At 35.2% G+C, this 23827-nt stretch overlaps 1 protein-coding gene across 3 annotated transcripts in view; it reads right to left on the reverse strand.

The window, feature by feature from the left end:
* Window positions 1-23827, reverse strand: part of PHTF2 (putative homeodomain transcription factor 2) — a 108822-nt gene that overhangs the window by 20871 nt on the left and 64124 nt on the right. The window contains exons 6-10 of one of the 3 annotated variants that reach the window (XM_077863889.1): window positions 20209-20374; window positions 19123-19287; window positions 8716-8902; window positions 7067-7222; window positions 1519-1737 (exon numbers count right to left, since the gene is read on the reverse strand). In XM_077863889.1, coding sequence (XP_077720015.1) covers window positions 1519-1737; window positions 7067-7222; window positions 8716-8902; window positions 19123-19287; window positions 20209-20374 — 893 coding nt within the window. The remainder of the gene's footprint in view (window positions 1-1518; window positions 1738-7066; window positions 7223-8715; window positions 8903-19122; window positions 19288-20208; window positions 20375-23827) is intronic. The other 2 variants (XM_077863890.1, XM_077863891.1) reach the window with 2 other exon arrangements.

Below are 23827 nucleotides of genomic sequence, written 5' to 3' on the forward strand. Positions count from 1 at the left end.
AACTATCCCATACTACCTTTATTACTATACTTTTTTAAAATTTAAATTCAGCCAACGTATTGTACATCATTAGTTTCAGATGTAGTGTTCAATAATTCATCAGCTGCCTATAACACCCAGTGCTCATCACATCACATGCCCTCCCCAATGCCCATCACCAGTTACTCCATCCATCCACCCACCTCTCCTTCTGCAACCCTCAGTTTGTTTCCCAGAGTTAAGAGTCTCATATGGTTTGTCTCCCTCTCTTATTTTTTCCCATTCAGTTTTCTCTCCCTTCCTATACTTTTAAAATAAATTTTTATATCCAGTTGGAAAAGTCTCCCTGTTGTTCTCTTAAACTGTTTTAGTTATTCTCAACATTTTGCTCTTTAATGTAGACTTTAAATCTAAGTTCAACCAGACAAACATAACTGGTAGGATTTTGACAGAAAAAGCAGTGTGATAAAGGGTATCTCTGACATGTTTCTGCATTTAATAGAAATACTCCCAAAATTTCACTGTTAAAATATGATAGGCTTTTAGAAGGTTCTTCGGCAGCTACCCTTTAGCAGATTAAGTAAGTTCCCTTCTAACTATAATTTTTTAAGAGTTCACTTGGTTTTATTATTAGAGTTTGGTGAAAAGTTACATGAGGGAAAGAAGAGGAAGAGTGAGGATTTTAAATGACCATGGGTTTCCAGACTGGTGAATGGAATGATGGAGAGGTCATTCACTAAGACTTTGAGCGCCATCAGAAAAACAGATTTACAAGATAAAATGGGGTGTTTGGTTAAATTTGAGAACCTGGTGGGGCAATTCAAAAGAAGATATGGTATGGATGTATGCTGTCCAATATGGTAACCTACTCACACATGGCTAGTGAGCACTTGAAAAGTGGTTGGTCCACATGAGATGTACTGTAAGAGTTCACAATAGACTTTGAAGATGTATAAAAACAGTAAAATATTTCATTTGTATTTTTTACACTGGTTATATGTTGAAGTGATAATATTTTGAGTATACTGGGTTAAGTAAAATATATTAAAATTAATTTCACCATTTTAAACATTTTAAATGAGGCTACCAGAAAACTTAAAATTACATATGTGACTCTCATTATATTTCTGTTGGACAGCATTACTAAAGCTCTTGGGAGATGTAAATCTGATATTCATGAGATAGAAATTTATGAATCATAATTTTATCGGTGGAGTTAAGGCCACAAGTGCTGATCCAACCATGAAGTATGTTGACTGAAAAAAAAACTAACGCATCTAAAACACAAATTGACTTATAAAACTCCATTTACCAACAACTTCTCAGGAATGTAAATTTGCAAGCCGAGAGATACAACCATAATATAAATACTGAAATTCTATGTTCCAATGAAGCCAGACTACAGCTCACATGAAAAAACAAATCATAGGACTATTACTTTAACTGAATGTAAGCTTTTTTTCCACCTCTATAAAATCTGTACATACATTAAAAAAAGCTGGACTGAGAGCCCCAAATAACCCAATGCTGTAAACCAACCTGATGAAAAGGGTCGTCTCTATATTCTTTTTTCACACTTGGATTAATTTGAGGATTTTCCATATCTGTCTCACTGGTACAAGATGACCGGCATTCTGCACAGTGTAACAAGTCTTCCCATAATACATCTTCTGTTTCAGATTCTGGCCTTGTACTTTCAGAATCCTGTCTGGAACTTGAACAGCGAGAGCTGCAACTAGTACCCGATTTAGGGGCATCCTGAAATCAAGATATTCTTTGACATTAATGCAATTTATGTACCCTTTCCAACTCAAAGGATTCTATCAGAACCATACACTGGTATTTTTTTTTTTTTGCTATAGCAACAAATACACTGTCAAATGACAGTGAAACAGAGAGCAAAACATTAAAAATAAGCTTTTAAGGAGTAACTAAATTTCCTCATTTCAAAATTTATTAAACTTCAAATCTCAGCTTCAAGTGTTATTTTGCATGCGAAGGTTGTGCCTATTTCCTCTTAAATTTTTCTACACAGTTCAGAATTAAGTTTGTATGGACTGTATAGTCAGTGAATATTAACCACCTTTAACTGATGTGTTTAATGGAGTTATTTCCTTACTGTAGTCTTTTTTTAGCAACACAAGATCTCATGTATCTACTGTTTTTGTTTTTCAAACAGAAGTTCAATAAATTGATGTAAAATTAATAATCTATCCCAGGAAGATAATTGCCAACTCATGTTTTTGAGATAATCTATGGCATAAAAATGAAAAACTAAAAAGCACAAGTTAAATAATTTCTAATCAGTTTCCTTTTTTCTCGCAGTTATTATTGTGCAAAATAAATATTTTGGGGCAAAATTTTGATGTAATAATTCAAAATAACTTTTACTGAATAAAGAATGATAATAGCTATCTTTATAGCCAAGTATGCTGAAATTCTCAGATTTGTTTTTAATTATCCTGTCACTAAGACCGTCAATTTCACCTTTAAAATGTTTTAGATGTATCCCTTTCTTCTTCTTGTATTATCATCAGAGTTCAGACTTTATCATCCATATCTTATTTGGTATAAAGAGCCTCCAAATTGGCCCCCAATCTGAAAGGCCTTCCCCACTTTCCAGATTATCTTCCTAAAGTGAGCTTTTTTCCCACTCCTCTGACTAAAGTCCTTCTGTGACTTCCCACTGCTCTCCTGGATGAAGTTCAAATTCCTTCACCAGCATGCTTGTCTTCAAATGTGCTACTCTTTGGACTTTATTCTCCACTTGTCCCTACCATCAGCTTCTCCCCCAGGGACACTGGGCTACTCCCTAGCCCCTAAACACAGCTTGTTCCTTGTCACTCCAGCCTCCAATTATGTGTTTACCTTGTATCCTACTCTCCTCTACAACCAAGTGTCAGGAAAACACCATCTGTGTCCCTTTATAACCGGTTTCCCTCGTTTCTGACCCTTGCTTAGTCTTCTGGCAATGGGGAATAAAACTATCTTAAAGAGACACTGAAAATTATATGAGCACTGTAGCTTTCAGTACAAACCAGGTACAAAGCAGGAGCTCCACAAATGTTAGTTTTGAAGCTTTCTACTTAGAGTGATCCCTTAGTCCCTAAAGTGAGGTATTATTATTTACTTCCATGACAATAAATTTTACTTTGCTATTCAGCATCTCTATTGTCTGTGTTATTAAATGTTCACGTATTTAATATTCTCAAGTAAATCATAACTCTCAAATACACTGTAAGTCGATGAAGACAAAAAACAATTTTTTTTGCCACCCTTACCATATGTAACAAAACATCCTGAACGAATGAGACAGGTTTTTGATAATTAATTAATTAATATTAGAATAGGGCCCCATGAATATATATTTAGTGTGTTAAGGATTTGTGGGAAAATAATTATTTGTTTGAAGGAAGGAGAAGTAAAAATGTTTTGAAAGAGTTGAGCAGGAAAGTAGAGAAATAAAAAGAAAATACAGAAAGAAAAAAGGTAAAAATCAGTCTGTTTTATAAAAAGCACCCCAAAAATGTTTGATTTACTAATGTCAACCAGAATACTCAAAGCATACACAATTTTTAATCATAACTGTTTTCATTAGATAGTAAGGCACAGAAAGTATTAAGTAACCAGTAATCGCTCACCTAAAATTTTGATAAAACTAGCTTTTATCTATCACCAGCTTCTGATGCAGACTTGCTCATCTGATACAGAAATGAGTAACAAGATTAAAGGCCTGATGATTATTTAAGTGAAACTAATGGGTGATTTCAGAAATATCTTTAATTGTTTATAAATGTATTTTGCCAAATTCTGATTAATAAGCGGGCCATTTTATAAACGGAAAATCGAAAACTTATGACCTATGACCGCTTGTATGTCAAAAAGAATTTTACTGCAACATTTAGGTGGCTAATGGCCACTTTGAATTTCACAAAATATTGCTGAAAAAAGGCTCTCTTCTCCTCGGTGCTGCCTGCGGAAGTGGCAGCCATCTATTGCTGGGCATCATGGCTGCCCTCAGACTTCTGGTGAAGCCCAAGATCGTTAAAATGAGGACCAAGAAGTTCATCTGGCACCAGTCAGACTGATATGTCAAAATTAAGCGCAACTGGCAGAAACCCAGAGGCACTGGCAACAGGGTATGCAAAGATTCAAGGTCCAGATATTGATGCCCAGCATTGGTTACGGGAGCAACAAGAAAACAAAGCACAGGCTGCCTAGTGGCTCCTGGAAGTTCCTAGTCCACAACTTCAAGGAGCTTGAAGTGCTGCTGATGTGCAACAAATCTTATTGTGCAGAGATTGCTCACAATGTATCCTCCAAGAACTACAAAGCCATTGTGGAAAAAGCAGCCCACCTGGCAATCAGTCACCAATCCCAATGCCAGGCATAGTGAAGAAAAAGAATAGATAGCTTATGTTCATGTCATATTTGTGTTAATAAAACCATAAAACTACAAAAAATGCTGAAAAAAGGCTAAAAATTGGAAAATTTTGCATTACAGAAAATAGCTCAAGTTAATAGCTCATTTAACTTGGTCCAGTCTGCTTATTTTAAATCTTTTGACAGCTAAAACTCTGAGCATATAATCAATTATTTATTTGAAGGGAATAAGAATTTATAACATAAATGCTTTGTACCAGGCAATTGTGTATAATCTTATTTAGTACTAACAATCTGAGGAGGTTGGTCTCCTCTCTGTACAGATGCAGAAACTGAGACTCAGAGAAGTTAAATAATTTTTCCAAAATCACTTAAATATTCTGAGTCCAAGCCCATGGTTTCTTCATTATGCTTCTTTCTCGTTGAATGCTACTTTCATTAGATGAAAAGCTAATTTTCAACAGGGAATAAAAATTGAAAGACACTTGTAGAGTTAAACAAAGCAGGAGAGAGTAGGAAACAGGGTAAATGCTTAAAGGAAGTTATCAATTCCACAGGACACCTCCCATTCTAAATAATCAAGTAACTCCACTACCATCTTCCCAACAGGAGACTAGAAGAAGACAACCAGATAAACATCGCAGATAGTAGAAAAAGGCAACAAACTGGGGCAGGGGTGGAGCTGGGAGGAAGAGGGGTTAAGTGAAAGTCTACACACTAAATGACAAGATTACCACTTCATTCCCAATCCCCTTGATGACAAATACCATGGCAGCCTAGAATAGTATTTACTACTCCCATACCACCAGCAGATTGGAGGATTCTTCCTAAAAAACTAAAAACCCCTAAAAAGTATATCTATAGATATTGACATAAAGGAGGCTTATAACAAATGGGTGTGTCCCTAACCAGTCATTTCATTATGAAGAACGCCAGATCTATCCATGCACAAAGTGCGTTCCAAAAGGAGTTCCTTGTGTCTCAACCTTAAAGAAAAATATCACTAGTAATTTGAAGAGAACAGGATACATAAAGATGTAAAACAACACTACAACACTACTGTTTCCTGTCTCAATTTTATTCATAAAGGAATTTTTGTTTTGCTTTCTTAAAATACCTTGTAAGGTTGGCTTGATTTGAGAGTCAGAATTTTCTTGAACTGCAATGCAGCTTTTAAAATATCTTCTAGTTCTAAAGCTCCCTACTTTACAGATAAAGAATCTGAAGACCAGGTTTTATTTTGAGGTAATCTTTTATATCATTAAAAAAAGACTTAAAACAACCAATGCCTCCTAGCTAATTATTAGCATTACTTAGCTTGAAATCCAGAAGATTTACTCATTAAAATAATTATATTTAATATTTATTTAAAAGTTGAGATCCGTAGGATATTGTTCTGTTCTTCAAGAATCTCAACAGTTCAAAATATAGCTGCAAATCAAGAAGAACAAAGATTATGGGGTGAGAAAAGTACTTCTAAAGCCCAATAATTTATTCTATTGGCAAGTGAAGATCTTCTATAGAAGACCTGGAATCCCTTCCAAGACCAACTGACTTGACTATACTACTGAAGTTCACCAGGGGACAATATAACATATGATCTGCGTGAACAGGCAAAGAGCAGACACACTGGCATTAGGGGTGTCTATGACAGCTACCGAAGGAAGAAACACAGCCAGTCACCACTAAGATTAAATAGAGATATAACCACAGAGAAGACTGTATGAAGAACAAGTAACTCTTCTAAGCTTAGAATAATCAAGGTATGCACACTCCTGCACAGGATAATACTTGATTTTTCTAAAGTATAGCCCTAAATCATCAATAAAAAAATTCAAATATAGTCTAAAAAGAGAAGGCAATGTTCATCAAAAAGTGTCATAAGTGACATTTGCCTTGAAGTGAGATAATGAAATGTTCTGTCCATAGAATAAAAACTAAAAAAAATACAATTGAATGAAATTCTTTTTCTACTTAAGTAGTTGTAAGGGATATGATAACTTCAAGTGATGTGATAAAGTTGGAAAAGGGTTTAGAGAAAAACAAATATTAAAAAAGAAAGAATCAAAGGAGAAAAAAAGAATTGAATTTTATAGTATGGGCAGCTTAATAACTAGTGATAGTAACATGAAGAAAGTCACTTAGAATGATAACTGCTATCACCAAAAAGCTACAAAACCTTACAAATTGTGAAAAAGACTCACACAGGAGTTCATAGAGTGTCTCTCTAGGATGATTGTCTTTATTTTTTTTTTAATTTTTTTTTTTAATTTTTATTTATTTATGATAGTCACAGAGAGAGAGAGGCAGAGACACAGACAGAGGGAGAAGCAGGCTCCATGCACCGGGAGCCCGATGTGGGATTCGATCCCGGGTCTCCAGGATCGCGCCCTGGGCCAAAGGCAGGCGCTAAACCGCTGCGCCACCCAGGGATCCCGGATGATTGTCTTTAAAAGTAAACAACAAACTGAATGTATGAGTCTTCAGAGATAATGCACAAAAGGAATACAAAAGTGTAGCTATCAAGTGTGCAATACATAAATCTAAAACTGCTACTCCATAAATCCAGATCATGTAACAAGATAATTGACAGTGATGGGAAATAAACTTATTTCAATAATTATATTCAATTGTTGGAAGAAGTTGTAAATTAGTAACACATAAAATAGGTATATATACACATATGTAAGGACAAAGTCTATACCTCATTAGGGTAATGTTTCTTATAATGGTGTGACTTTCTGTTCCGAAGAATGCTCTCAGAAGTCCTGTCCATGTGACGGCGTAATGGGTATCCCGTTTCAGGACCTTCCTCACTGGAGACTTCATCAGAGACATTTGTTATTGTCCTTTGAGTATCCTAAGTTGGGAGTACACAAAGAGAATTACTGGTAATTTATGACTGAATTTGTAGCTTCACAACTGCAAAATTTTAAATTATATGTATTTATACATACACCTTCAAGTATCTTCAAAAACCTCAAAGTGATAGATTAGTATTACTCAATCTTCTTTAAAAATGTCTTAAATTAGTGATTATACAGTTATTTCAATTTTAAGAGTAATTCAACAGCCATTTGTCAAATATTGTCCTATAACACCTCTGTTCATGAAAACATTTGAAATAGCTTAGAAAATTAAGAATATAAAAGAGAATAAAAGTAAAACAGAGACCATTTAAAAGAAGCTGAGAAAACTGAGATGAACTAAAATTACTATTTCTACAAACCCAAAATGCCATCAATTATAAGACCATTACTGATTTAATAATGACATGAGGCAGGAGGAAGTAAATAGTAGTTGCATGTGTGCACATATCAGACAGACATTATGTACATCCAGATTTTGGATATTCTGAAACTGAGAGAGTCTAGAGCTTAGGTTTTATTGATATTTTTATGTTCCTCTCATAACTTTAATAGGAAATAAGTAGCTGAAAATGTGTTTGAAAACTGTATGACTGAAAACTTACCTTTTGAGTGATGACAGTGATGTGAAGCTCACATTATTAGCTAAATGCTTCAAAAATCTAAAATCAGAGTAAGGGATTCTATTTCACTGCAGCCCCATGCTACTGACTGTATAGCTACTGGTACTGAAAACGCATGTACTATCAAGTAGTAGCACATACTTCACTCAAAATGGAAGAATCAACAAAATGTTTATGTTCACATGATATAACAGAAGCAATATCTTTTAATTTGGCCATATTTTTTTTACTATAAGTTTTTTTAAAAAAAAAAACCTAACCCCAAAAAAAAAAAATCAGCAAAATGAGGAGATAGAGGTTATCACATAAGGCTTTGTTACAATAAATGCAGGATTTCTTTATTATTTTGGAAAAGTAAACAAATAATTATTATCCTTATTAATAAATATGTCCTCAATAATTTTTTTTTTCAAATTAAAACCAAAACAAATGTGCTGACACCAAAGGTAATGAAGGTAGAAAAGACAAGGTAATATTCTTGTATGGGGAACATGAATGGAAAGCCAGATTTCTAGTTCAGTTTTAAGATAATCTAGATGTTCCATTTAAAACAAATTTGCATGCACACATACACAGAAATGAGGAAAGAGAAGACAAGGCTTAAGAAACATCAACTATGAAGTGCCTTAACATTTTGAAAGACGTGGAGCCATCAATCATGAATTCGGAGGGTGCCAAGTTATATCAGCAATCGAGTTTATTCATGTAACTTTGATTTTCAGCTTTATCAGTGTGATTTGTAACAGCTCAGAGAATAAATTCTGGAGAAAACATGTAGTTCAAAGGTGATTCCGATATCTAAGTCACTTTCCATTAGCTGATGTGAAATCATACAAGCAAAAAATTTTAAAAATCACACTGACTTTGCTGGGAATGTTCCTCAGTGTTCCCGTGTGCCAGGTTGTCTCTTCTGGTCGAACAGTTTCACACTGAGGTTCATGGCTTTGGATTCCCTCTTCACTGGTTTTAACAGTCTTTTTCCCTTCAAGGGATACGTAGCCATTGTCAGTCTCTGTTGATTTATCAATTGAATTTTTTGCTTTCTTTGATCTAAAAAGAAAAAGTTGCAGAAGCATGTTATGTGTACCTAGCTTATTTTGGATGAGTTACTGATGGAATATTATGTTCTGTTAATAATTAAATCTGGTAGTTATTTCTCAGGATGTTAATGGCTACCTTATTTTTATAATAAGTAACTTAGAAATATAATACCTATCGTATAAAATAAATCAATAATTGTAAATAAATGTCCTAATTCAGCTTACCGGATAGGTTGGGAGGTCTTACAGATAGCAATTCTAAGACATACACCCTAACTTATCAAATGATTCTTGGTCAACAACTTGGTCTTTATGTAAAATCTATGATAAAAATTTTGCCAATTTTATTATGGTTAATAATGTATTTTAAAATTTTGAAAAAAAATAAAATAAAATTTTGTTTAAAAGACTTTCTGTAATTATTAATTTGCAATTAGTGTTTTAACTTGGTTTTAGCACTTTCGTTTACTCAAATAAATACTATTAATATATATATACATAAATAACTCTGATAAATTCATTTTAGTGTCAAAGGAGCCATAGGACCTTTTGTAACATAAAATATTTGAAGAAAATGAAAACCTTGTAATACAAGTTTGTAAATAATGGAAGAAATAGAAATGAAGAAAACCAAGAAGATAAAGAAGTAACCTCTTTCACCCATTGAAATACTCTGAAAAAATATTACTATCATGTAGCCATTAATTACCTAAAAGGCTACAACTGACATTCCTCACTGATAGGGATTTAATTTTTTCAATATACAAAATACAACATGAAAAGTAATAGGGGATCCCTGGGTGGCTCAGTGGTTTAGCGCCTGCCTTCGGCCCGAGGTGACATCCTGGAGTCCCGGGACTGAGTCCCACATTGGACTCCCTGCGTGGAGCCTGCGTCTCCCTCTGGCTGTGTCTCTGCCTCTCTCTCCCTCCCTCTCTCTCTGTCTCTCATGAATGAATAAATAAAATCTTTAAAAAAAGAAAAAAATATTTTGATTTATAGGCCAATGCTTGAGGAATCTTCAGAGACTACAGTGGGTGAAAGAATAGTTATCCAAAAGAAATGAAAAAAAGAAAAGAAAAGAAAAGAAATGGTTAGTAAAAATACAGTGTAAGTCCTATACAAAATTAAAATGTGCTCAATGCAAATTAAGTTTATCATGAAATTTATTAATTTCTTGCATTTAATTTTACTTAAAATAAATCCCCTTGAATTTTCTGCAGAGTATCCATTTTGCAAGAAAAAAATTAGTACAGGTCAAAATACCAAAAATTTTTACCAATCCACAAAAGAGGGGCAACTGAGCGGCTCTCAGTTGGTTAAGTGTCTGACTTTGGCTCAGGTCATGATCTGGGGGTGGGGGAAGGGCTGGAATTCGGCCCTGTTGGGCTCCCTGCTCAGTGGGGAGTCTGCTTACCTCTCCCTCTGCCCTCCCCCTACTCCTGCTTGCATTCTCTCTCTCTCTCAAATAAATAAATAAATCTTTAAAAAATGCACAAAAGAATTTAAGAAACAAAACATAGGATCATAGGGGAAGAGAGGAAAAAAAATGAAACGACAAAATCAGAGAGGCAGACAAACCATCAGTGACTACTAATCATAGAAAATGACTGAGGGTCAATGAAGGAGGGTGAGGAGATGGAGTAAGTAGGTGATGGACATTAAGGAGGGCATGTGATATAATGAGCACTGGGTGTTATATAAGACTGATGAATCAAAAAAAAAAAAGACTGATGAATCACTGACCACTACCTCTGAAACTAATAAACATTTTATGTTAATTAACTGAATTTAAATTTAAAACAATTTTTTTTAAAAGCACAAAAGAATTGCCTTTAACACTATAGTTACTCAGTCCTACTGGAATCTTTTAGAACTGTGCAGGACCTTAGAACTCACCTATTCTAAATGCTCATTTTAGAAACAATGGATCAGAAATACAAAGAGGTCTAATCAACTTATATAAGGTCACACAACCAGTTAGAGGCAAAGCCAGCACTAGAATACTGACCTTCTGACCATGAGGTTAATGATATTCTCCACACTACCTCCAACTACCCACTCCTGGGGAAGTTGCCTGATAGGATTTCTTCTTAATACACTCATCAAAGCCTAGAAAGCTTTTGTTTTATACAAACAGGCCCCTACAGGCCCCTCTCCTTCCTGACCTTCTACTGTAAGGTTATTAAAGGAGACAGACTCCACTTCTTATATGCTTCACAGAGCTCCTATGCTTTCTAATCATTCAGAACACATCTCCACAGAATTGCAAGACTCAGAAGCCTAATCCTCTGACCCTTTTCTTTCTATATGACCCTGAGAGGCATGGCAAGACCAAGGGAATGAGCTATAGAACAAAAATCATTTAAGAGTAGCAGAGGAAAGGAGGAAAATGGATTAATGTAGTGAAGAGAAAAGGCAAAAACAGAAAACAAAAGGTACAGAGAAAACTTGTGACCTACTCTGTCTCAGGAAGAAAGTGATAAAAACACCAGCTATTAATTATTCCCATCACCTCACCCTTGAAAACTATGCAATTAGTAGACTTAGAAAAAGACTTAGGGAAGTAAAGTTCCTGATATTCCAAAAATGTGAGAAACCACAAAAGATAGACAAGGCGTGTGCTGGAAAGTTATCTATGAAGGGTCCTGGAAATTACACTGTGCTGGAAAAAAAGGAAAAGGAGGTGAATGATGTGAACGAAGACTGGAGAGTTGGTAGAACCATTAAACAGGATGTGAAAGAGAAGAAATTTATTTTGGAACTTGAGGGCCTAGAAACACCCTTAGAAAGATTACTAGGCAGTTGAAAACAGTGCTTGGAGGCTGGTAGTCAAAGTAGAAAAAGTGGCTGAAACCTTATAGAGTGAACCAGAACCCTAGAGGGCAAAATGATAAGGACCTGGTGAAGAGGGCTTTGAATCATTAATAAGTGATGCTTCAGGGATTTTTCTAAGGGAAATGTACTCTTTGCTTACCAGGACAGGGTAAAGACTGAAGCTATGGAGGGGGTACTAGTAGTACCCACTGCACATACCTTTCAGCTATCTCCCTTCCTCTCTTATCTCTGCCTACTTCCGATCTTCACTGGGTTTTTCTTTTCCCCACTACCTCCTCAGACACAGAACACTCTCAGGAGACATGAACAATAAGTTACTAAACTATAGCAGCTTTCTGATGTTTCTCACAAACTGAATTCAGATAGTTGCAAACCAAGTTAAAAGGACGAAGAAAAAAAAAAAAAAGAAAAAGAAAAAAAAAAAAGGACGAAGAAAATGCTAAATATATGTACCACCCTCAGAGTTTACAAAGTAGCTCAAAATTCAAATTGAGGCAGATTGGAAGTGGCTGGTAATAACAACTCTTGCACAAGATCTGTTGCAGTGGCATGGGAGGGGCAGCCCGGCCATAGCTCAATGGGCTGGGAAGGGGCTACATCTAGAGATTAACTAAATAAATTAGTTTATTGAGAACAATGGGAACCAGGTTTTTCAGTGATAGAGAAGGAAGATATAAAGACAAGATAAAATGAACTCTGAGGTACTATATTTGAACTGGAGCTATTATTGCAAATTCATGGCTTATAATATATCTAAATACAGAAATAAATCTAAATGTAAAAGAGATAAACACACACACACACACACACACACACACTTTTTAGCTCTACCCACTGGGGATAGTAATACCACAGCATCTGTAAGCATTTCTAGCACTCAGATCTTGCTTTCTACATACCACCTTCCTAGAAGAAATGGCTGACTTCAGGGCTGAGGCAGAGGAGTACAAGCTGAATGTAATACATTTTGTTACCCTAGAAAGGAAGAAAGTAACCAAAGAAGGAAAGGGACATATCAAAGAAGACAAACTACTCAAAGGGATCCCACTAAATTTGCCAATTTAGGCCAATCTGATCATTGAAATGAATAATGACATTAACAAACTGAATAAAATAGAAATCCATAAGTAAATAAATAAGGGAAAGCTTATCCTTAAAGGAAAATGTCAACTAAGAAATGTAAAAGGAATAACAGAAAAACCACCATCTGGCAACTATCATAGCAACAATTCAGGTAATAATTAATCATCAATGGATGTTAAAACTAGAAGGTAAAGGTGAGATAAGAAATGGATTGTTTTTATAATCTTAATGTGTCTCCACATAGGGCATTTGTTGATTATAAAGAGAAAAATAAATTTATAATGGAGAAATCTGACAGATATTACATTAATCAAGCAATTAATGTAAATATAGTAAGGGAGCAAATTTATGTTGATCCTTGATAGGATGCAACGAGAAGAACTAAATATCCCTTCTATTATATTCCTGCCAAAAATGCATAACTTGGGTTTAATCATGAAGAAACATCATGCTATTAACTCAGTATTAGGCTGAATTAGTTAAATGTTAAACAACTAGCTCTCCAGAGGTAAAAAGTCCTTGTTTGTAGTGTTTCTTGATTTCCATGGTATAAATAATCCCATCATGGCCCAATTTCAAGTACCAAATGATAATGCTGACCTTGGAGGTGGGAAGAGATATGCATATTCCACACTCACAAGTCACTTGGACTCTGATCCCGACCAGAGGCATAAACCCAAATTAAGGAACTCTGTACAAAGGGACTGCCTTTTAGTCTTAAAAAATGTGACAAAAGGGACGCCTGGGTAGCTCAGCAGTTGAGCATATGCCTTTGGCTCAGGGCATGATCCTGGGATACGGGATCGAGTCCACATCGGGCTCCCTGCATGGAGCCTGCTTCTCCCTCTGCCTGTGTCTCTTCTCTCTCTGTCTCTCATGAATAAATAAATAAAATATTAAAAAAAAAAAAACGTGACAAAAGTGAAAATTGAGGAAAGGCTGATGTCTGCTCCAGGTTGAAGGAGACTAGAGAGACATGACCACTGTGCAGCACAAGATCCCAGATTAGAACTTTCTCCAGAAGCAACAAGGCTATTAATAGGGATAATCAGCAGAATTTAAATGGGGGCTTGAGTGAAAGATATATGGGAGTTCTCTCAACTTTTCTGTAAGTTTGCAATTGTTTCAAAATCAAAGTATATCTTTTAAAAAGTACAAACTGATTTGTACCCTGATAAGGACATTTTGAATTTGAGCGTAGTGAAAATGCTGAAAGGAGAAAGAGAAGGAGAGCTAAATTCTAATTAATGTAGGTAAGAGGGTCAAAAACTGTGACTGCTCCAGGTAATGTTTAGTTCTACCACCGATCACTGTATCATAGTGCCATTAACAGCTGAAAGACAGGACCTCACAGAATAACATTAATTTCTCAAAAAGAACACCAGTTACCAGGACTCAGATGTTTAATTACCCCCACTCCCTGTTTTAGGGCACAAAGATACTAGCGAAAGGTAGTGGGACTGAGAGATTTACTTAATTAATATTGTAAAATTCCACTTAGGAATATTAATATTTTTTAAAGGGAAGCTACTTCATTTAAATCAACTTTAATATATGTACAAATATAAAAGCAAAGTAAATAGTATTTTGATTTTAAAATAAGCATATATATCTAAATCCTCATTCTCTACTGAAAAATAAATTTAAAAAAAACAGAGTAGGGGGGTTCTTGGGTGGCTCAGTCAGTTGGATGCTCAACTCTTAATTTCAGCTGAAGTCTTGATCTCAGGGTCTTGAGTCAAGCCCTGCACTGGGCTCCTTAAAAAAATAATAATAATAATAAAATAAAATAAAATAGAGAAAAAGCTGGTATCATGAAAAGTACTGCAATATAGAAAAAATGGTACTTTTTAGTATTATCCACAAAAAAATCTCTTTGACAGCTACACTGAATGCATGTAATACATTTGCTTAATAAAACAAGAGTTAACAATTTTGTTTTAGATCAACCCAAACAACATGAGTCACAGGCATGTGGGCAGTGAGGTAGTACTGCCTTGAAAACAGGAGACATAACAAATCTATACTGATCTTACTTATTCTGTGATAGAAGAAGTATTTCCTGCATTGGATTTTGAACAAAAAGCATTTGCAAAGAAACAATGTGCAAATCCACTGCCATGGTTAAAGCTTGCCATGTTTTATAATCATAGCTAATTTTGTAACTAGCCTACTGCGTGAATGTTTGAATGGCATGACCTGTGTAGAATTTTCTTTAAAGTATTATGCTTGACACTCAAGAAAGATAGCTCTATGTTGCAAATACTCTCAGAAAGAAATGACTTTTAAAAACATAAGTAGTATAATTAGGGTAGTTCTTTTGTGAGATGAATAATGATTGGTCCTGCCTGGAAAAATGCAAAAAATGTACAACTTACACCAAAAATAAATCATAAAACTAGATGTGTTTTTCAATATTGAAAACTTTAACCAAAGAGTTGACACAACTTTTAAATAACTTATTAACTTATGAAATTTCAAATCTTTTGTATCAAACATGAAAACCAGGGCATGTGAGTAGCTCAGTGGTTGAGCATCTACCTTTGGCTCAAGTTGTGATCCTGGGGTTTTACGATCAACTCCCGCAGAAGCAGGAAGCCTCTGCCTAGGTCTCTGCCTGTCTCTCATAAATAAATAAACAAAATCAAAACACATGAAAACCAGTGTGTTTCTATTTGAAAAACTCGTCAGGTAATCAAGAACACTTACGGCATTCTGTACTGTCCTGGGGAAGAAAAAGGTGGAAATGTTTATTGGTGTTCTAGAAAAGGTGTGTGTGTGTGTGTATAGAAGGTGACAAAAAAATGAAGGTATATAAACAGATTCAACTGAAGATCATCCTTCTACTACTAAAGGACATGAGAGAGTTGCTATGGGGAAAGTTAACAGTAGCAAATAGCTTTTGTTCTAGAGCATGGTATGAAATTTCAAGTCCTGCTCTTATTTCTACAAGATCAGGAATCCAGAGGGAGGGAAGGCTACAGTAACAGAATGGATAAAATCTCAGATATAAGAAAATGACACAAAAGCCTACATACATATCACCATCACTGCTGTGTGCAGCTATGCATACACCTTGAAGATATGCTAACATAGCCCTTCAAAGACGTCTGGGTACTTATGTTTCCCTAGATATACTCTACAACACCTAAGTTTGAGAGGTATATACCAAATTATGTATTATGTACCAAATTTATATATGGTACCTGTAATTTTTCTAGAACTCATCCAATTCTAAAATAGAGTGGCTATAGCAAAGGTAATGAGTTATCTAGTTTTGGTCTAAGATATTTTTTAAAATCTGGGATATACTGACATTACATGGTCTTCACCCTTGTCCGTGGGAGACAGACTTCACCCAGTTTACAGCTTAAATGACTGAACCATTTAAACTGCAGTCACTAAAAACCAAAATTTTAATCCATGTACCAAAAATTTATGGTGGGACTACATTCCACTCTTACTTAACATTATACAGTGTATGTACTGCATTATGTGAAGAAAATCAATTTATTAAAAATCTTTAACATTTATTTAAGTGTTAAATCCAATATGGAGGTTAAATGGGACAGTAATCTTTCATGTAGGTCAGTCAGGGGGTGCCTGGATGGCACAGTGGATTATGCATCTGACTCTTGGTTTCAGCCCAGGTCAGGATCTCAAGCTCTTCATCACGCTCTGCGCTCAGCACAGAGTCTGCTTGAGTGAGACTCTTTCTCCCTCTGCCCCTCCACTCTCCTCCCCTCTAAAATAAATAAATCTTTTAAAAACAAATCAAAATCCCTACCCACCCAAACCCTCTAATCTTTAAAAAAAAAAAAAAAAAAAAGGTCAGTCAGGCAGTGAGTTAACATATGACCTGGTTTTACTCTGGCATCTGTCTCTAATCCACCAAGTCAATTTATTATTGACTTTTTCAGTGATATTGTAAGGGTGAAATTAAATTAATCTTAAAGGACATGTAAAAAAAGCTTAAGTGTCAAAAGTCTGAAATAGGTATTATGCTGAAGAGATATACTATCAAGATATAATTCTTCCTACTCAAATCTTCTTAGTAGAAATTACAATTATGCTAATTTAAAACTATAATTCTTTGAAATTAAAGTACTAAATACTCAGGAAATATGGTTAATTTCTACATCTTTTTAAATTGATACTTTCTTTGGCTTTGTTTTCTCAGTTTCACAGAGTTCTTTTACAATAATTCCTAAGTTTTTTTAAATGAGAAAGTTATGGGACGCCTGGGTGGCTCAGTGGTGAAGCGTCTGCCTTTGGCTCAGGGCGTAATCCCGGAGTCTTGGGATCGAGTTCCGCATCGGGCTCCTGCAGGGAGCCTGCTTCTCCCTCTGCCTGTGTCTCTGCCTCTCTCTGTCTCTGTCCTGAATAAATAAATAAAATCTTAAAATAAATAAATAGAGAACATTATGTCTTGTTTAAGAAAAATAGTTTTATCCTGAGAATGAACTGTACTTAGAAATGATAAATAGGGCTTTTCCAACTTGTAAACACAGGATGTAAAAATAGTAGTTTTCATTCTAACATCTAAAAAAACAAAACATACCATATATAAAGCTTAGACATTTGTGTGGTTATACATTTATCTTCCCATTAGTTATGATAATTCAGATACCTTAATGGGAGTTTCCAGCTTTTCAATTTATTATCACCAGGAACAATTTTAAGTCTCAGCTGATCTTTCTCTTTCTGACTTATAAAAACTTGAAAGGATAAGACATGATCAAGATTTCAGAACTCAGTTTAGAACTTCCAAAATTAACATTTTTCTTAAGATCTCTTTGTACCTAATATTTAAAACATTCTCATTCATATGCTAGCAAACCAGTTCCAAATGAAACAGCCGAAAATAGTGCATCCTTAAAAACATTTAGATTATAAACTTGTCATTTTAAAGAGAATAAATTCAAAGGGATTTAGCTACTATATTATCAGTGGCTGGTAGTCAAGGTCATTCTAATAGCTCAAAAGGAAAAAAAAACTGAAGTCTGAATCTCATTTGACTAGAGAAACATAGCAGAATTCCAAAGGTACTAACCTACCTATCTAGGGGCATTTTGAATGTTACATAATAGAATATCAGTTTTGGGCAACGAAGACAACTAATTGATTCCCCCAAAGCAAAACATATCCACTGTGCTATTTATTTTATAACTGCTCATCAGAAAGTCTTGAGAAATGTGCTTAAGACATTGACTTTACAGAGATTAAATGATCCCATCCTACTGTCAGAAAGCTATTTATTACCAAGAAAAAAAAAAAGACTAACAGAGACAGAATGCAATTCAAATTCAAAACAAAACAAAACAAAACAAAACCTGTATCTTTTCTGGACTAAGAACAGGTGGTTAGACTAGTCAGGGGATCCAATCTAATGTCATGTTACTTCAGACTATTAGGCTTTTGTTCAATTTCCCTCAAAATTACAAGCAATGAAAATATCCCAAGATACAAATGCTTAATTTTATAATGCATGATAAACTTTATCATATGAGCACAATCACAAGGGGATGAAACAATGATATTAGTAGAGGAATTAACAAAAGTGATAAAAAATAGTTATGTGCAGTATCCCTTTTCTTCATTTAATAACTTAGCAACTTTTATCATTATACTCAGTAGTTTGATCATATGTTTTAACTTTTTTCAAACTGATCACACATCTATGTAAACTAGTAATATAACTGAATTGTTATATTACTCATTCTTGTATTGAGATACAAGATAACAATACAAGATTGAGTTAGGTTTATTTTTGCAGTTTGCTATAATTATATTTTCCTATTTGGTAAACCTTTACTGTGATACAAACTATACAAAGAGCCCAATGTATAAAAATAGAATTTCATACTATGGTATACATTTAATTCCTTGAAATAACAATGCCATATGTCAGATAATTTTACACAATTGAAGCAGAGATTTAAGAAAAAAATGTACAACTCACATGGCATTAATAGTCAATTTGACCTATAGTGCTGATAAAAATAGATAACCAATTTCATAGAAGTAAAATAATACTTGACAAGCCACAAAATAAACCCAAAGAAAGAAATCCCAACTATATATACTTTGATGATATACACTCATTTTCATATAGGTATATTTACACATATCCCAAAGTAAACTTTATGGTCTCTATTTTTCCATTATTTTATAGCATTATAATTTATCAAAACAAAATCCATAATGAGAGTCATATTTAAACTCATTAATCTTCACTACCAGAGAAGGAAGTGCCAGAAAAGAGATAATGCATCTCTATACCATATAAAGCCTTGAATAAATACAAACCCTGATAAAAAGAAAGCAGCATGCCAGAGATCTCTGAAGACAGCGCCAACACTGTAAGAGGTGCTTGTACCGTGGCTCTGAACTGTTCCCTCCTGTGTGTTATCTGTGGTACTAGAACCATCTCCTTCCCTATGTACTTCCAAATGGGCTGCTTTTCTTAATTTCCTTCATCAGAAGAGATTAAAAGTAGAATATAGCTTTAAAATTTTAACAACCACTTTCTTGGTAGCACATTGAAAATTTTGATTAAACATAAACACAGAACTTTAATACACAATAAAATTCAGATTAACTGGATAAAAGTTAATCCAAACATTAAGGTACATATTCAAGAACGATTTCTCTAAATGTTAGGTTATTGTTCCTTGCTCACACTGACAAGTCAGTGGACATTAGGTTGTAATGATATCATTGGACAGATTTTTACAAAGCATTTCTTCCCTATTTGAATGCCACTTATCTGCAGAAGAAGAAAGAAGAAAATTTAGACCAAAGAGAATTATAATCTAACTAATCAGCAATGCTATTTATCTAATGTAGGTATTATCTTTTCAAACGAAAAAGGCTTCAATCTCAACATCCCCAAACTGCAAATGTCACAATCTCTTAGCAACGATATTCAAAAGAGGAATCGCTCCAAAAGACCCTTAAAACAGAACTCCATTGTGCCAGTGAGACTTGCTATGTTTACTTAATCAAGGGGCAATATAAACAGCTTCAAACAGCAATTAATAAACAGAATTTAGCTGAATTTTTTTTCCTGGCTACTGTTTTTGCCAAAGTGTTAAGTACAAGATTCTGTGAACAGAGGGAATTATCAGCAATTCCAGCTAATATATTCCCTACAATGATATTAGGTGCCTTGGAAATGAGCTTTAGGAAAGAAAGCAAAAACAACAAAGACAGGTATGTGGTCTCATAATAGCCTTGAGGCAAATACATAAACTAAGTTATTTGGTAGCTTACTCTGAAGCTTTCTGCTTTATTTGAAAGAGTGACTTTATAAGATAATATTTTATTTGAGTCAAGAACAATCCCAGATTCAAATTACACAAATCCACAAAAAGATCACTTTTAACAGAATACCTTCGTCTTTTACCCCCTGTACTTAGAGGAGGTTTGGGGGTTCTTGTTGACACAATCTGGCAGTGCACGGTTCCCAGGAGCAGCATCAGCCATACTGGCCCAATCACTTCAGTTAGAGGTATACTATGTGGGCTAGAAGCGGAACAGAATAATACTATTGCAGCAACTACAAAAAGGGAAAGAAATATGTTTAATTATAGATCTGATAGTCATTTCTTCAAAACTTTAAAAAATCGTTCTAACATCACTTCTTGACAGATTCCTTTTCTAAATTTAAATAAGTTAAAAATGTTACTCCAGACAAGCTCTTTTAGACTATTTGTTTTTTTTTGCACTGGCTAACCACACTATTCAGTAATAAGCTCCTGGAACAAGATAACATCCAACAAAGTCTTTAAAGTACACATTTTAATGATGCAATGAAAACCAGCTGCATATGAATCTAAGAGCATTCCTGATAAGATCACAATCAAAAGAACCACTAATCTCAAGAGCACTTAATTTCTTTGTTTTACAAACAAGGAAGTCTATGATAGGTGTGTAACAAGGCTATCAAGAGCTTCTTTTCAATAGAGGTTTATCCACTTGGGAATAATAAATTTATTTGGGTATATTTTTCAGGAAAACCACTAAACACTCACCAATGCTAACCACTGCCATATGAAGAAGAAATATTGTTTTTGCCTGTTCAGCATCCTTTACACTTGCCAGACATTAAGTCTCTGTCCTTTGGGAATTGGCCTTCTTTATCTGTCAATCAAATGGTCTTATTTCTCCCACTTCAGGGATAGCGAGTAATCTAGTCTTGCCTGAGTCTTAATTCTAGGCACAGGAATTAATAAAGAGACGGGCATGTGACCTTAACAGGACCAATCAGAATCTTTTTAAGGGATTAATACAGATACTTGGAAAGAAAGTCTTTCTCCTACATCACAAACAGTAAGAGCTGTGGAACTAGGAAATTGCCAGGGGCCACCTTGGCCACCTCCTTAAGAATGAGACCAGCACAATGAGAACAAAATTAATAGCACAGAAAGTGAAGACATCATCTGAGCCTCTAGATCCAGCAACACCTGAACATAGGGCCTAGGAGTTCCTAATTCTGTTTTGGAACAATTGGAGAATTTGAAAATTAGGAGTTTTTTAATTCATTTTGTTAGGTGTGACTGTTGTAATGTGCTTGTGTAATGTGCAAATTTTGAAGAGAACCATGTTGTGTTCAGGGGTAAAAACATCATGAGGTATATAATTTAACAAAATATATTAAGTAAATATTCTAAAATATGAATAATGATTTAATAAAAAGATGCACATATGCTATTTAGAACGACTATGTAACTTATCATGTAAATCAGGACTCTTCTGAGAGTGAAAGGAGAGCTGTTAATAAACGCACCAGGACGACACAAGTAGACTTAGACAGTTGGACAGTCCCAAGCAAACTGAACAAACAGCCATCCTGGTCTACCTAGTTTCCTGGGTTTTTTGAAAATTTTTGTGATCAGTGGTAAAAACAAAAACAAAAGCAACACTTTTTGCAAAAGCTAGTTTGCATTTGGTTTTTGCCACCTGCAACTGAGAGAATCCTGGCCAAGCTAGCATACCAAGATGCAAGCTTAAAATACCACTTTATCTCCTAACATGTTTAAGAAGTATCATAAACACAGCTTTCCGCTTTATATTCTCCTGAATGATAAGTTTCTTTCAAAAGAAAAAAAAGACTTACATTTTTAAAAATGCCAATCATCTTTATAAATTACCCTGGAATTTAACACAAATTCTCTAGTTGTTTTATAACAGAGTCTACAATTTTGAAAAATATGGAATTTTTGTTGTTTTTAATGTGAACTCTAATGTGACCCTTATTAAATTCCTTTAACTTTTTGAGCCTTGATTTATTTTTTTTTGTACAATAAAACAGGATATAGGTACTATAAACTCCAGTGAGGTCATACATATAGAACATTTTGAAAAACTCCTTTACATGAGAAAATGTGTACTTCACAATGGCAAATAGTATTTTTATTTGCTATCATTAACTTTCTTTAAAAAGAAGGGGAATGCAAATGCTACTTCAGAGGTTCCGGTTTCATGGGGCGCCTGGGTGGCTCAGTTGGTTAAGCATCTGACTCTTGATTTCAGCTCAGGTCATGATCTCAGGGTCCTGGGATCAAGCCCCAAGCAGGGCTCCGCATGCAACGGGAAGTCTGCTTGAGATTCTTTCTCTCCTTTTCTTCTGCCCCTCCCCCTGCTCTTTCTCTCAAATAAGTAAATCTTAAAAAAAAAAAAAAAAAAGTTCAGTGTTTCAGGCACAAAGAACATCTTAAAGTACTTCAGATTTTATATGGCCTCTTGCTGGTTATCTGTAATCTTTCAGCTCTGTGACCACTGTCCCCTGGTGGGGCTGGAACCGGCAAACTGTACTTGGTATCTTGACAGGAAGTTATTATGCTCTGTGAAATTCTGCCAGTAGAAAGCATCAGGAAAAGCTGGGGGCGGAGGGGCAACTTCATTCCTTCCTCTTTTTCCTGGCTGTGCCTAAGTGTCCATATCACTTCCATGGCCTCAGTTCCTAAGACAGTGGTCCTGGTATAATGTCCAACATACTGTTCCCCTTTGAGTGAAGGGTTAAGGAGAAAACATTCACTTCTCTTATATAATGCTAAGCTATACCTTAAAAAATAATTTATTTATTTATTCATGAAGACACAGAGAGAGGCAGAGACACAGGCAGAGGTAGAAGCAGGATCCCCATGGGAGTCCAATATGGGATTTGATTCCAGGACCCTGGGGTCACGACCTGAGCTGAAGGCAGACGCTCAACCACTGAGCCACCCAGGTGTCCCTAATTTATATTTTTGATCATTTAATGAAGTCCTATGAACTAGACAGAAGATTTTTTGCTAGACAGTACTTCTACAGATTCCTTGAAGAGCTCAATGAAGACAAAATGTTTTATTAGGCACAAAAGTTCCAAGGCAGGACTTCACATACTGGCCAAGTGGAACTCTAAGGATAACTGTCAGAAATATAAACTATATAAAGTTTAATTTTCAGGTCTGTCAATCTTTGAGATTTAGTGGCAGATGTCAGGCACTGGGAATAGTAAGACAAAGAAACGTAGTCTCTGTTCCCCGCCCCTCCTCAATTTAGAAGAAAAGGGGGACACATAAACAAAATACTGTAATGGACTGAATTGTGCCCCTTGTCCTGTTCATATGTTGAAGCCCTACAGGGCCTATATGGATGTAGTAAAGGTTGAATGAAGTCATAAAGATGAAGCCTTAATCCAATAGGGCTGACATCCTTTTAAGACAAAGATATACCAGAGGTCTCTGCTCACACACAGAAGAAAGACCATGTGAGGGCACAGTGTGAAGGTAGCCATCCACAAGTTAGTAAAAGAAACCTCACCAGACACCAACCGGATGGCACACCGATCTCAGACTTCCAGCCTCTAGAACTGTGAGAGAATAAATCTGTTGCTTAAGCCACACAGTCCGTGGTATTTCGTTATGGCAGCCCAAGGAGACTAATGCAATACCTATGAAGAGTGCTATATAATACACACAGGGAAGACCTACAGCTAAAGTGCAGGTAGGAAAGGATTCTCACACAA

The sequence above is a fragment of the Canis aureus genome, chromosome 21 (genome assembly GCF_053574225.1).
Source record: "Canis aureus isolate CA01 chromosome 21, VMU_Caureus_v.1.0, whole genome shotgun sequence".
In the NCBI taxonomy this organism is placed as follows: domain Eukaryota; kingdom Metazoa; phylum Chordata; class Mammalia; order Carnivora; family Canidae; genus Canis; species Canis aureus.